General features: G+C 47.6%; 1 protein-coding gene across 2 annotated transcripts in view; it reads right to left on the bottom strand.

The window, feature by feature from the left end:
* The window catches only part of LOC139394421 (mastermind-like protein 3), a 227354-nt gene that overhangs the window by 110228 nt on the left and 101442 nt on the right, over positions 1–15684 (bottom strand). For both annotated transcript variants that reach the window (XM_071142484.1, XM_071142485.1), the window contains exon 3: positions 12163–13203. In XM_071142484.1, the coding sequence (XP_070998585.1) occupies positions 12163–13203 (1041 nt within the window). The remainder of the gene's footprint in view (positions 1–12162; positions 13204–15684) is intronic.

Below are 15684 nucleotides of genomic sequence, written 5' to 3'. Positions count from 1 at the left end.
AATAACAGCCTCCCACTACTATATAATAACAGCCTCCCACTACTATATAATAACAGCCTCCCACTACTATATAATAACAGCCTCCCATTACTATATAATAACAGCCTCCTACTACTATATAATAACAGCCTCCTACTACTATATAATAACAGCCTCCTACTACTATATAATAACAGCCTCCCACTACTATATAATAACAGCCTCCCTACTACTATATAATAACAGCCTCCCACTACTATATAATAACAGCCTCCTACTACTATATAATAACAGCCTCCCACTACTATATAATAACAGCCTCCTACTACTATATAATAACAGCCTCCCACTACTATATAATAACAGCCTCCTACTACTATATAATAACAGCCTCCCACTACTATATAATAACAGCCTCCCACTACTATATAATAACAGCCTCCCACTACTATATAATAACAGCCTCCCTACTACTATATAATAACAGCCTCCTACTACTATATAATAACAGCCTCCCACTACTATATAATAACAGCCTCCCACTACTATATAATAACAGCCTCCCACTACTATATAATAACAGCCTCCCACTACTATATAATAACAGCCTCCTACTACTATATAATAACAGCCTCCTACTACTATATAATAACAGCCTCCTACTACTATATAATAACAGCCTCCCACTACTATATAATAACAGCCTCCCTACTACTATATAATAACAGCCTCCCACTACTATATAATAACAGCCTCCTACTACTATATAATAACAGCCTCCCACTACTATATAATAACAGCCTCCTACTACTATATAATAACAGCCTCCCACTACTATATAATAACAGCCTCCTACTACTATATAATAACAGCCTCCCACTACTATATAATAACAGCCTCCTACTACTATATAATAACAGCCTCCTACTACTATATAACAACTGCCTCCATAATAATATATAATAACAGCCTTTTGTTGAGCTGAGTATCGACCCTCCATTAACACCCCCCGAGGTGTGTGAAGATGGTTTGTCTCAGTGTGTTTTCTCTGGCACCGCCGGAGCAAACCAAACACATTTAACGGGGGAGTTGAAGGGGGGGGGGGAGCCCAGCAATCACTTTCCCTCCCACTGTTCTCTGCTGATGCAGTTGGATTTGTTGGTGTGTGTTGATCTTGTATTGATCAGGTTTAGTGGAGTAGAACTAATACTAAGCACAGGGGAGTAGGACTGGTTAAAGAGATGGAGGGAAGAGAGGAGAGAGAGAGAACAGGAGGAGTAGGACTGGTTAACGAGATGGAGGGAAGAGAGGAGAGAGAACAGGAGGAGTAGGACTGGTTAACGAGATGGAGGGAAGAGAGGAGAGAGAACAGGAGGAGTAGGACTGGTTAAAGAGATGGAGGGAAGAGAGGAGAGAGAGAGAGAACAGGAGGAGTAGGACTGGTTAACGAGATGGAGGGAAGAGAGGAGAGAGAACAGGAGGAGTAGGACTGGTTAACGAGATGGAGGGAAGAGAGGAGAGAGAACAGGAGGAGTAGGACTGGTTAAAGAGATGGAGGGAAGAGAGGAGAGAGAGAGAGAACAGGAGGAGTAGGACTGGTTAACGAGATGGAGAGAAGAGAGGAGAGAGAACAGGAGGAGTAGGACTGGTTAAAGAGATGGAGGGAAGAGAGGAGAGAGAGAGAGAACAGGAGGAGTAGGACTGGTTAACGAGATGGAGAGAAGAGAGGAGAGAGAGAGAACAGGAGGAGTAGGACTGGTTAACGAGATGGAGAGAAGAGAGGAGAGAGAGAGAGAACAGGAGGAGTAGGACTGGTTAACGAGATGGAGAGAAGAGAGGAGAGAGAGAGAACAGGAGGAGTAGGACTGGTTAAAGAGATGGAAGGAAGAGAGGAGAGAGAACAGGAGGAGTAGGACTGGTTAAAGAGATAGAGGGAAGAGAGGAGAGAGAGAGAACAGGAGGAGTAGGACTGGTTAACGAGATGGAGAGAAGAGAGGAGAGAGAGAGAACAGGAGGAGTAGGACTGGTTAAAGAGATGGAGGGAAGAGAGGAGAGAGAGAGAACAGGAGGAGTAGGACTGGTTAACGAGATGGAGGGAAGAGAGGAGAGAGAGAACAGGAGGAGTAGGACTGGTTAACGAGATGGAGGGAAGAGAGGAGAGAGAACAGGAGGAGTAGGACTGGTTAAAGAGATGGAGGGAAGAGAGGAGAGAGAACAGGAGGAGTAGGACTGGTTAAAGAGATGGAAGGAAGAGAGGAGAGAGAGAGAGAACAGGAGGAGTAGGACTGGTTAACGAGATGGAGGGAAGAGAGGAGAGAGAACAGGAGGAGTAGGACTGGTTAACGAGATGGAGGGAAGAGAGGAGAGAGAACAGGAGGAGTAGGACTGGTTAACGAGATGGAGAGAAGAGAGGAGAGAGAGAGAACAGGAGGAGTAGGACTGGTTAACGAGATGGAGGGAAGAGAGGAGAGAGAACAGGAGGAGTAGGACTGGTTAACGAGATGGAGGGAAGAGAGGAGAGAGAGAACAGGAGGAGTAGGACTGGTTAACGAGATGGAGGGAAGAGAGGAGAGAGAACAGGAGGAGTAGGACTGGTTAAAGAGATGGAGAGAGGAGAGAGAGAGAACAGGAGGAGTAGGACTGGTTAAAGAGATGGAGGGAAGAGAGGAGAGAGAGAGAGAACAGGAGGAGTAGGACTGGTTAACGAGATGGAGGGAAGAGAGGAGAGAGAACAGGAGGAGTAGGACTGGTTAAAGAGATGGAAGGAAGAGAGGAGAGAGAGAGAGAACAGGAGGAGTAGGACTGGTTAAAGAGATAGAGGGAAGAGAGGAGAGAGAGAGAGAACAGGAGGAGTAGGACTGGTTAAAGAGATGGAGGGAAGAGAGGAGAGAGAGAGAGAACAGGAGGAGTAGGACTGGTTAAAGAGATGGAGGGAAGAGAGGAGAGAGAACAGGAGGAGTAGGACTGGTTAACGAGATGGAGGGAAGAGAGGAGAGAGAACAGGAGGAGTAGGACTGGTTAAAGAGATGGAGGGAAGAGAGGAGAGAGAGAGAGAACAGGAGGAGTAGGACTGGTTAACGAGATGGAGAGAAGAGAGGAGAGAGAACAGGAGGAGTAGGACTGGTTAACGAGATGGAGGGAAGAGAGGAGAGAGAACAGGAGGAGTAGGACTGGTTAAAGAGATGGAGGGAAGAGAGGAGAGAGAGAGAGAGAACAGGAGGAGTAGGACTGGTTAACGAGATGGAGGGAAGAGAGGAGAGAGAGAACAGGAGGAGTAGGACTGGTTAAAGAGATGGAGGGAAGAGAGGAGAGAGAGAACAGGAGGAGTAGGACTGGTTAACGAGATGGAGAGAAGAGAGGAGAGAGAGAGAACAGGAGGAGTAGGACTGGTTAAAGAGATGGAAGGAAGAGAGGAGAGAGAACAGGAGGAGTAGGACTGGTTAAAGAGATGGAGAGAGGAGAGAGAGAGAACAGGAGGAGTAGGACTGGTTAAAGAGATGGAGGGAAGAGAGGAGAGAGAGAGAACAGGAGGAGTAGGACTGGTTAACGAGATGGAGGGAAGAGAGGAGAGAGAACAGGAGGAGTAGGACTGGTTAAAGAGATGGAAGGAAGAGAGGAGAGAGAGAGAGAACAGGAGGAGTAGGACTGGTTAACGAGATGGAGGGAAGAGAGGAGAGAGAGAGAGAACAGGAGGAGTAGGACTGGTTAACGAGATGGAGGGAAGAGAGGAGAGAGAGAGAGAACAGGAGGAGTAGGACTGGTTAAAGAGATAGAGGGAAGAGAGGAGAGAGAACAGGAGGAGTAGGACTGGTTAAAGAGATAGAGGGAAGAGAGGAGAGAGAGAGAACAGGAGGAGTAGGACTGGTTAAAGAGATGGAGGGAAGAGAGGAGAGAGAGAGAACAGGAGGAGTAGGACTGGTTAAAGAGATGGAGGGAAGAGAGGAGAGAGAACAGGAGGAGTAGGACTGGTTAACGAGATGGAGGGAAGAGAGGAGAGAGAACAGGAGGAGTAGGACTGGTTAAAGAGATGGAGGGAAGAGAGGAGAGAGAACAGGAGGAGTAGGACTGGTTAACGAGATGGAGGGAAGAGAGGAGAGAGAGAGAGAACAGGAGGAGTAGGACTGGTTAAAGAGATAGAGGGAAGAGAGGAGAGAGAACAGGAGGAGTAGGACTGGTTAAAGAGATAGAGGGAAGAGAGGAGAGAGAGAGAACAGGAGGAGTAGAACTGGTTAACGAGATGGAGGGAAGAGAGGAGAGAGAGAGAACAGGAGGAGTAGGACTGGTTAAAGAGATAGAGGGAAGAGAGGAGAGAGAACAGGAGGAGTAGGACTGGTTAAAGAGATAGAGGGAAGAGAGGAGAGAGAGAGAACAGGAGGAGTAGGACTGGTTAACGAGATGGAGGGAAGAGAGGAGAGAGAGAACAGGAGGAGTAGGACTGGTTAAAGAGATGGAGGGAAGAGAGGAGAGAGAGAGAGAACAGGAGGAGTAGGACTGGTTAAAGAGATGGAGGGAAGAGAGGAGAGAGAACAGGAGGAGTAGGACTGGTTAAAGAGATGGAGTGAAGAGAGGAGAGAGAGAGAGAACAGGAGGAGTAGGACTGGTTAAAGAGATGGAGGGAAGAGAGGAGAGAGAGAGAACAGGAGGAGTAGGACTGGTTAAAGAGATAGAGGGAAGAGAGGAGAGAGAGAACAGGAGGAGTAGGACTGGTTAAAGAGATGGAGGGAAGAGAGGAGAGAGAGAGAGAACAGGAGGAGTAGGACTGGTTAACGAGATGGAGAGAAGAGAGGAGAGAGAGAGAGAACAGGAGGAGTAGGACTGGTTAAAGAGATGGAGGGAAGAGAGGAGAGAGAGAGAGAACAGGAGGAGTAGGACTGGTTAACGAGATGGAAGGAAGAGAGGAGAGAGAACAGGAGGAGTAGGACTGGTTAAAGAGATGGAGAGAAGAGAGGAGAGAGAGAGAGAACAGGAGGAGTAGGACTGGTTAAAGAGATGGAGGGAAGAGAGGAGAGAGAGAGAGAACAGGAGGAGTAGGACTGGTTAAAGAGATGGAGGGAAGAGAGGAGAGAGAGAGAGAACAGGAGGAGTAGGACTGGTTAAAGAGATGGAGGGAAGAGAGGAGAGAGAGAGAACAGGAGGAGTAGGACTGGTTAAAGAGATGGAGGGAGGAGAGGAGAGAGAGAACAGGAGGAGTAGGACTGGTTAAAGAGATAGAGGGAAGAGAGGAGAGAGAGAGAACAGGAGGAGTAGGACTGGTTAAAGAGATAGAGGGAAGAGAGGAGAGAGAGAGAACAGGAGGAGTAGGACTGGTTAAAGAGATGGAGGGAGGAGAGGAGAGAGAGAACAGGAGGAGTAGGACTGGTTAAAGAGATGGAGGGAAGAGAGGAGAGAGAGAGAACAGGAGGAGTAGGACTGGTTAAAGAGATGGAGGGAGGAGAGGAGAGAGAGAACAGGAGGAGTAGGACTGGTTAAAGAGATGGAGGGAAGAGAGGAGAGAGAGAGAGAACAGGAGGAGTAGGACTGGTTAACGAGATGGAGAGAAGAGAGGAGAGAGAGAGAGAACAGGAGGAGTAGGACTGGTTAAAGAGATGGAGGGAAGAGAGGAGAGAGAGAGAGAACAGGAGGAGTAGGACTGGTTAAAGAGATGGAGGGAAGAGAGGAGAGAGAGAGAACAGGAGGAGTAGGACTGGTTAACGAGATGGAGGGAAGAGAGGAGAGAGAGAGAGAACAGGAGGAGTAGGACTGGTTAACGAGATGGAGGGAGGAGAGGAGAGAGAGAACAGGAGGAGTAGGACTGGTTAAAGAGATGGAGGGAGGAGAGGAGAGAGAGAACAGGAGGAGTAGGACTGGTTAAAGAGATGGAGGGAAGAGAGGAGAGAGAACAGGAGGAGTAGGACTGGTTAACGAGATGGAGGGAAGAGAGGAGAGAGAGAGAGAACAGGAGGAGTAGGACTGGTTAAAGAGATGGAGGGAAGAGAGGAGAGAGAACAGGAGGAGTAGGACTGGTTAAAGAGATGGAGAGAGGAGAGAGAGAGAGAACAGGAGGAGTAGGACTGGTTAAAGAGATGGAGGGAAGAGAGGAGAGAGAACAGGAGGAGTAGGACTGGTTAAAGAGATGGAAGGAAGAGAGGAGAGAGAACAGGAGGAGTAGGACTGGTTAAAGAGATGGAGGGGAGAGAGGAGAGAGAGAGAACAGGAGGAGTAGGACTGGTTAACGAGATGGAGGGAAGAGAGGAGAGAGAACAGGAGGAGTAGGACTGGTTAACGAGATGGAGGGAAGAGAGGAGAGAGAGAGAGAACAGGAGGAGTAGGACTGGTTAACGAGATGGAGGGAAGAGAGGAGAGGAGAGAGAACAGGAGGAGTAGGACTGGTTAAAGAGATGGAGGGAAGAGAGGAGAGAGAACAGGAGGAGTAGGACTGGTTAAAGAGATGGAGGGAAGAGAGGAGAGAGAACAGGAGGAAGGGTAAAGAAAGGAGAAGAGAGGAATGAGGAGAGAGACAGTTAGTCTGGTGTCAGTGTTAGCAGGAAGCCAGTGCAGCAGAGAACATGACGGAACACAGCCTTCCCCTGCCTGCCCCCTCCTCCTCCTCCTCTCCCTCCTCCCTCGTTCTCCTCTGAGGCTCTCAACAGGATCTGAGAGCAGCTCAGCTCAAGCCCTGACACGTGTGGGGAGAGAGAGAAAGAGAGAGAGCACCAAGGAGGAAGGGGGGCAGAGAGAGGCAAACGGAGATGGAGAGAGAAAGAGAGGGAGAGGGGAAGGAGATAATAAGGAGTGGGAAGGGGAGGGAGGAAGAGAGAGAGGGAGGGAGAGAGAGAGAGAGGGAGGGAGAGAGAGAGGGAGGGAGAGAGAGAGGGAGAGGGAGAGAGGAAGAGAGAGAGGGAGGGAGGGAGAGAGAGAGAGGGGAAGGAGATAATAAGGAGTGGGAAGGGGAGAGAGGAAGAGAGAGAGGGAGGGAGAGAGAGAGAGAGGGAGGGAGAGAGAGAGGGAGGGAGAGAGAGAGGGAGAGGGAGAGAGGAAGAGAGAGAGGGAGGGAGGGAGAGAGAGAGAGAGGGAGGGAGGGAGAGAGAGAGAGGGGAGGGAGAGAGAGAGGGAGGGAGAGAGAGAGGGAGGGAGAGAGAGAGAGAGAGGGAGAGAGGAAGAGAAGGTAATATCCAGCTCTTGTAGATAACGAGAGTAGGGGGGAGGGGAGAGAAGCAGAGCGATGGGGTGATCTCTTTCTCTCAGTCTGCCTTTTTTTTTACACCTCTCTCTCTAGTGAAGGTGGTGTGTGTGTGTGTGTGTGTGTGTGTGTGTTTAACTTCAGCTCTGGATGAGGGCAGCAGGAGGTGCGCTCGGAGGGGGAGATAACAAAAGAGAGGGATGAAGAGGGAAGAGAGGAGAGACTGATGGGTGAAATAGACCTCACCACAGAGAGAGAAAGAGAGAGAGGAAGAGGGGCAGGGAGGGGGGCTGGTGTGTGCCTGTGGGTGTTTGAGTGACCGTGTATGTGTCTGTTTGTTTGCAGTGTGTGTGTGTGTGTGTGTGTGTGTGTGTGTGTGTGTGTGTGTGTGTGTGTGTGTGTGTGTGTGTGTGTGTGTGCCGTGACTCACAGGGCTATTAGCACTAGCAGTGGCAGCAGTACCGCCTGCAGTCACAATGTGGGGTTCACACACACACACACACACAAGTCGTCGAACCTACCTACCATGCGTCAAATGTAAAAGAACAAAAATGCGAAAATAACACACAACTCAGGCATGTAAACCCACACACACACACACACACACACCACTTTCACTAGAGAGAGAGGCACACACACCTCGCTCCCATTTAATTGGATGACACCAGCTCTCCAGAGATCTCTACACCTGTCAATCTCATTTCAACCAATCATTATTCAGATCACAGCCTAAGAGACCCACCCACACACATTTATCTTGCTTCAACCCAGCCCAACCCAAAACACACACACACACACCATATCTCTCTCTAACCCCCACCTAGCCGCTTCCACGGCGACAGCCTGCCAGCCAGGCACCACCGCCACGGTAACCGTGCCGCCGACGGAGCATAAATTAGCGTCATGGTGATATGCAAAGCGAGGGAGCCGACGACAATTAAAGCTTGACTAACGAGCTTTTGAAGAGCCAGGCTGAAGTCTCTCTAAACAGCTGCTAACAGGATTAGCTTACACATACACACACACACCGTACACACACACACACACCGTACACACACCGTAAACACACACACACACTGTACACACACCGTACACACATCGTACACACACGGAGAAAAAGGGGTCTAACCCAGCCACCTGTGAGCCAACACACACACCAGCGTCTACCCAGGGATATACACAGTGGCGCTGTGGGGGATAAACAGTGGTATTATTACCCCTCCTGCAACACACACACACACACACACACACACACACACACACACACACACAGAGAGAGAGAGATAGGGTTCTAACCCAGCCACCTGTGAGATGACAGTGCTAATATTACCCCTCCTGCAACACACACACACACCATCAAAGACAAGCATACACACGGCTTTACCCAGGGGGCCGTGGGAGGAGATAAACACTGCCAACATCAACCCCTCCCCGACACACAAACATGTTTCTTTTCCATGTGAGTCAGTCCGATAAGCCCGGTGCTGTTTGATAGACCGTCTGGATCCGTAGAACTCTTTAAAGACCGGTTTCATTTCAAGGGTCAAGTGGGACAACATATCTAAAAACACACAGCAATATGAATAACGGGTAGGTGGTCTACACACCTTTCTGTTTCCCTCCCAATCCTCCCTTTCCTGCCTCGTTCTCCTCGGTCTTTCACATCCTCTCCTTCTCTCTCACAAAATCTCTCTCCATTTCGTTCCCTTCTCTTTCTTGCTCTTTGCTTCTTCAGTCTACATCCACTCTATCTCCTATTATCCTGCTTTCCTTAATATAAACCTCTCCCTCAGTCCCTCTCTCCTCTCCCTCAGTCTCTTTCTCTTTCAGTCTCTCTCTCCTCTCCCTCAGTCTCTTTCTCCCTCAGTCTCTGTCTCTTTCAGTCCCTCTCTCCTCTCCCTCAGTCCCTCTCTCCTCTCCCTCAGTCTCGTTCTGTTTCAGTCCCTCTCTCCTCTCCCTCTGTCTCTTTCTCTTTCAGTCTCTCTCTCCTCTCTCATCTCCCTCAGTCTCTTTCTCCCTCAGTCTCTGTCTCTTTCAGTCCCTCTCTCCTCTCCCTCAGTCCCTCTCTCCTCTCCCTCAGTCTCTTTCTGTTTCAGTCCCTCCCTCCTCTCCCTCAGTCTCTTTCTGTTTCAGTCCCTCTCTCCTCTCCCTCAGTCTCTTTCTGTTTCAGTCCCTCTCTCCTCTCCCTCAGTCTCTTTCTGTTTCAGTCCCTCTCTCCTCTCCCTCAGTCTCTTTCTGTTTCAGTCCCTCTCTCCTCTCCCTCAGTCTCTTTTTGTTTCAGTCCCTCTCTCCTCTCCCTCAGTCTCTTTCTGTTTCAGTCCCTCTCTCCTCTCCCTCAGTCTCTTTCTGTTTCTCCCTCTCTCCTCTCCCTCAGTCTCTTTCTGTTTCAGTCCCTCTCTCCTCTCCCTCAGTCTCTTTCTGTTTCAGTCCCTCCCTCCTCTCCCTCAGTCTCTTTCTGTTTCAGTCCCTCCCTCCTCTCCCTCTGTCTCTTTCTGTTTCAGTCCCTCTCTCCTCTCCCTCAGTCTCTTTCGTTTTCAGTCCCTCTCTCCTCTCTCCTCTCCCTCAGTCTCTTTCTGTTTCAGTCCCTCTCTCCTCTCCCTCAGTCTCTTTCTGTTTCAGTCCCTCTCTCCTCTCCCTCAGTCTCTTTCTGTTTCAGTCCCTCTCTCCTCTCCCTCAGTCTCTTTCTGTTTCAGTCCCTCTCTCCTCTCCCTCAGTCTCTTTCGTTTTCAGTCCCTCTCTCCTCTCTCCTCTCCCTCAGTCTCTTTCTGTTTCAGTCCCTCTCTCCTCTCCCTCAGTCTCTTTCGTTTTCAGTCCCTCTCTCCTCTCCCCCAGTCTCTTTATGTTTCAGTACCTCTCTCCTCTCTCCTCTCCCTCAGTCTCTTTCTGTTTCAGTCCCTCTCTCCTCCTCCTCTCTCTCAGTTTCTCTCCCGCAAAGGCCCCAATCTTAATAAATCAGCTTCTTTATTGGTGCTGAGTGCTGCTGGCATAGGGGGAAGAGGAGGAGTGGGTGACTGTAGGTATATCATGAACAAGAGAGGAGAGAGAGAGAGAGAAAGAGACAGAGAGAGAGAGACAGAGAGAGAGGGAGAGAGAGAGAGAGAGAGAGAGAGAGAGAGAGAGAGAGAGAGAGAGAGAGAGAGATAGAGATAGAGATAGAGATAGAGATAGAGATAGAGATAGAGAGAGAGAGAGAGAGAGAGAGAGAGAGAGAGAGAGAGAGAGAGAGAGAGAGAGAGAGAGAGAGTGTGTCTGTTTAAAGGGAAAGAGAGAGAGAGAGAGAGAAGGAAGCAGAGGGTGTACACACACCTCCATCTCTAATGACAGTAATTCACTGGTCATGAGCTAATGGGTTTATCCCCTCCTCTTAAAGGGCCAGCGCCACGTTAAACTGCCGCTCGCCTCTTCTCCTCTCGATAACACACTGAAGCACACACTCCTTCTGAAGCACACACTCCTTCTGAAGCACACACACACACACCGTTTAGCTAACACAAACACAAAGACTTCCACTCAGACACAGTCACTTTGCATTCAACATAGTATTAGCATTAGCATTTAGCAAGCTAACCAACCCTTAACCGCTAGCTACTAACTACATGGTAGCTCAACAGCAGAGCTCGATACCTGAGGTTGGTTTTAGCGCCTTATCATTATCAAGCTGTGATGGATTGACACCCTATTGAGTAGCCAGCTGCTACGCTAACCACCAGGCTAGGTTAGCCAAACAAATAGCCCCAGCTAGCCGCTATCCTAGTAGTGGGAGAGGCACTCCCATCTGAGCTCAACTGTGACGGATGGGGATATGAAGTACGGATTCGTTAAGCCTAGCGTCGGCGCCCTAAATGACCAACCGATAGACTATCAGGGAGGGAGGAGAGGAAGAGGAGGGAGGAGAGAGGGAGAAGAAGAGGCTGCTGTGGTGCGAAGACATCAATACCTTTCACCATTTTCCTATTGCCAGTGCTACTGTAGCTTGTTACTGGGGCAACCGCCCGTCCGGCGCCATTTTATCTTGCCCCGCCTCCAACGCTGCTCCTTCTAGGAGTTTAAAAAATCATCAAGGTTCTAGAATCAGAATGTTTCCATGACGAACTGTCAGTTAGAGAGAGAGACAGATCGTCTCACCTTGGGCTCATTTTTAAAACTGGATTCCTGACTGAAAAATGTAAACTACTGTTTGGATCTACACGCAGCTACAGTAGACAGAGGAGAGAGAGACAGACAGGAGAGATGTGTTTTCACCAGCTAGCTCTCCTCTCTCAACTACTGTTTGGATCTACACGCAGCTACAGTAGTTACAGTAGACAGAGGAGAGAGACAGACAGGAGAGATGTGTTTTCACCAGCTAGCTCTCCTCTCTCAACTACTGTTTGGATCTACACGCAGTTACAGTAGTTACAGTAGACAGAGGAGAGAGACAGACAGGAGAGATGTGTTTTCACCAGCTAGCTCTCCTCTCTCAACTACTGTTTGGATCTACACGCAGCTACAGTAGTTACAGTAGACAGAGGAGAGAGACAGACAGAGAGAGATGTGTTTTCACCAGCTAGCTCTCATCTCTCAAGGCCAAACAATAACCAGAACTGTTGAGGCCTTGTGTTGAGAGCATCGCTGTCTGAGATGCTTGTCTGAGCATTGCAAATGGGACTTTACAATCCACCCTGTACAATGAACCATTACAGGGGAAAAAACAGAACCAAAATGGACACCAGTTTCACCAATTCCACATTGTACAAAGCTCAACCAGAAGACAATATGGCTCCCGTTCTGCACAGTAATCACCACTATTCACACTGTAAAAAGTGTATCCAGAAAAACAACCAGAGCCATAATGGTGCTCCAATCCAACACAGTAAAAAGCTCTACACAAAGTGCCTACCTGTAAACCATTCTCCAGAATCACCAATCACACACAGTAAAAAGCGCCACACAAACTAAACCAGAGCCAAAATGGGTTTCTGCTCCAGTTTCACCAATTCCACATTACGAAGCCTGCAACAGATCCAAAATGGCATCCGTCCTACCTGTCCGTGGGGCTGCATGGCGCTGTAGGGCATGCTCTGGTTCAGCACCTTCTGCTTCATCAGCAGCATCCTCTTCTGCTCCTCGCTGAGGTGAGCCGTCTGGCCCGGGATTGGTCCCTGGGTCTGGCCCGGCCCCGCCCCCTGCACCCCTCCCTGCTGCATGTATGGGGGCATCATGGGGTTCTTGACCTGTGATCCCATGGGCGGGGTCATCCTCTGCCCCATGTGATCGACCCCCATCGTGCTGAAGTGACTCAGCGGCTTTGTGTTGCTGTAGGACAACATGGCTGCCGTTTGCTGTTGTTGTAGTTGTTGTTGTTGTTGTTGTTGTTGTTGTTTAGAGAGGGTGTTCTGTTGGGCGCCCATGTTGTTTGTCTGTTGTTGTTGTTGTTGACTTATCATGCCCATGTGGTTGTGGGGGTTCTGAGGGAGGTAGTTGTTCATGGGAGCTTTGGGGCCGTTGCTCGAGGTCATCCCAGCCACCAGGGGGCCCTGTTGGCCAGGGTTGAAGGCTTGAGGTGGGTACATCATCGGGCTGTTGGGCTTGTCCTGCTGGTTGAAGGCTTGAGGTGGGTACATCATCGGGCTGTTGGGCTTGTCCTGCTGGTTGAAAGGAGCAGAGGCGTAGGGGCTGGTTGGAGCTCCGGCTGGGGACCAGTTAGCCTGCTGCTGTTGCTGCTGTTGTTTCTGCTGCTGCATTAGCTTAGCGCGCTGCTGTGCCGCCATCGCTTTCAGTTGCTCAGCAGGCGACAGTTCAGAGGTCACCGGCCCAGGCCCTTGGATTCCAGTGGGGACTCCAGGGCCATTGGATCCTGTACCCGCCTGGCCCACACCTTGGCCTGGGTTCATCATAAATCCATTCCCTGGTCTGGGGCCGGCCTGCGTCTGGGCCTGGGTGGGCGTCTGCGGCGACCGGGCCACACAGTTGGGGAGAGGGGAGCCTGAGGCCATGGCGACCTGTGGGGACTGCTGCAAAGGCTGCTGGGGCGGTGTTCCGTTGGCGGCGGTGGCAAACTGAGGGCCCGAAGACGACGGCCGGACCTGAGGAGAGGCCATTTCTTTAGGTTATTTAGAAATGATAACATTACAGAAAACAGCTACATTTCATATACCAGAGTAACATGGACAACATACTGTAATCACAGGCAGTAGAGGCACAATCACATTTCAATCACATCATAATCACATCACATCACATCATATTCAATCACATCATAATCACATCACATCACATCATATTCAATCACATCATAATCACATCACATCACATCATATTCAATCACATCATAATCACATCACATCACATTCAATCACATCATAATCACATCACATCACATCATATTCAATCACATCATAATCACATCACATCACATCACATCATATTCAATCACATCATAATCACATCACATCATATTCAATCACATCATAATCACATCACATCATATTCAATCACATCACATCACATCATATTCAATCACATCACAATCACATCATATTCAATCACATCATAATCACATCACATCACATCACATTCAATCACATCATAATCACATCACATCACATCATATTCAATCACATCATAATCACATCACATCACATCATATTCAATCACATCACATCACATCACATCATATTCAATCACATCATAATCACATCACATCACATCATATTCAATCACATCATAATCACATCACATCACATCATATTCAATCACATCATAATCACATCACATCACATCATATTCAATCACATCATAATCACATCACATCACATTCAATCACATCATAATCACATCACATCACATCATATTCAATCACATCACATCACATCATATTCAATCACATCACATCACATCACATCATATTCAATCACATCACATCATATTCAATCACATCACATCACATCACATCATATTCAATCACATCACATCACATCACATCATATTCAATCACATCACATCATATTCAATCACATCACATCACATCATATTCAATCACATCACATCACATCACATCATATTCAATCACATCACATCATATTCAATCACATCACATCACATCACATCATATTCAATCACATCACATCACATCACATCATATTCAATCACATCACATCATATTCAATCACATCACATCACATCATATTCAATCACATCACATCACATCATATTCAATCACATCACATCACATCACATCATATTCAATCACATCACATCATATTCAATCACATCACATCACATCACATCATATTCAATCACATCACATCACATCACATCATATTCAATCACATCACATCACATCATATTCAATCACATCACATCACATCACATCATATTCAATCACATCACATCACATCACATCATATTCAATCACATCACATCATATTCAATCACATCACATCATATTCAATCACATCACATCACATCATAATCAAAAATAAATAATAATAATAATAATAATAATAATAATAAATAATAATAATAATAATAATAAATAATAATAATTAATAATAATATATACACTGCTCAAAACAATAAAGGGAACACTTAACCTCTTGGTACTAGGGGGCAGTATTTTCATTTTTGGAGAAAAAACGTTCTACCACATTGCGCAAGTGGTCACATGGTGGCTCCGAGAGAGATTCTCGTGTAAAATACAGAGGTAGCCATTACTCCAATCGGTCCTAGTGAAAAACGAATTGTCCCGACGGATATATTATCGAATAGATAATTAGATATTAGAAAAACACCTTGAGGATGGATTCTAAACAACATTTGCCATGTTTCTGTCGATATTATGGAGCTAATTTGGAATATTTTTCGGCGTTGTGGTGACCGCCATTTCCGGGCGATTTCTCAGCCAAACGTGAAGAACAAACGGAGCTAATTTCGCCTACAAAAATAATATTTTGGGGAAAAAGGATCATTGGCTATCTACCTGGGAGTCTCGTGAGTGAAAACATCCGAAGTTCATCAAAGGTAAACAATTTAATTTAATTGCTTTTCTGATTTCCGTGACAAGTTTGCCTGCTGCTAGCAAGGCATAATGCTATGCTAGGCTATGATAAACTTACACAAATGATTGTCCAGCGTTGGCTGTAAAGCATATTTTGAAAATCTGAGATGACAGGGTGATTAACAAAAGGTAAGCTGTGTTCCAATATATTTCACTTGTGATTTTCATGAATAGGAATATTTATGTCCGTTGCGTTATGCTAATTAGTGTCAGATGATGACAACGGTCCCGTTCACGGGATGGGGTGTCACTACAGGTTATTGAAGCTGAGAGAGAGAGGGTGGGAGAGAGAGAGAGAGAGAGAGAGAGAGAGAGAGAGACAGAGACAGAGACAGAGACAGAGAGAGAGAGAGAGAGAGAGAGGGTGGGAGAGAGAGAGAGAGAGAGAGAGAGAGAGAGAGAGAGAGGAGAGAGAGAGGGTGGGAGAGAGAGAGAGAGAGAGAGAGAGAGAGAGAGAGAGAGAGAGAGAGAGAGAGAGAGGAGAGAGAGAGAGGGAGAGAGAGGGTGG

Source organism: Oncorhynchus clarkii, unplaced genomic scaffold (genome assembly GCF_045791955.1).
Source record: "Oncorhynchus clarkii lewisi isolate Uvic-CL-2024 unplaced genomic scaffold, UVic_Ocla_1.0 unplaced_contig_2517_pilon_pilon, whole genome shotgun sequence".
Classification (NCBI taxonomy): domain Eukaryota; kingdom Metazoa; phylum Chordata; class Actinopteri; order Salmoniformes; family Salmonidae; genus Oncorhynchus; species Oncorhynchus clarkii.
This window is presented reverse-complemented; position numbering and strand designations above follow the sequence as displayed.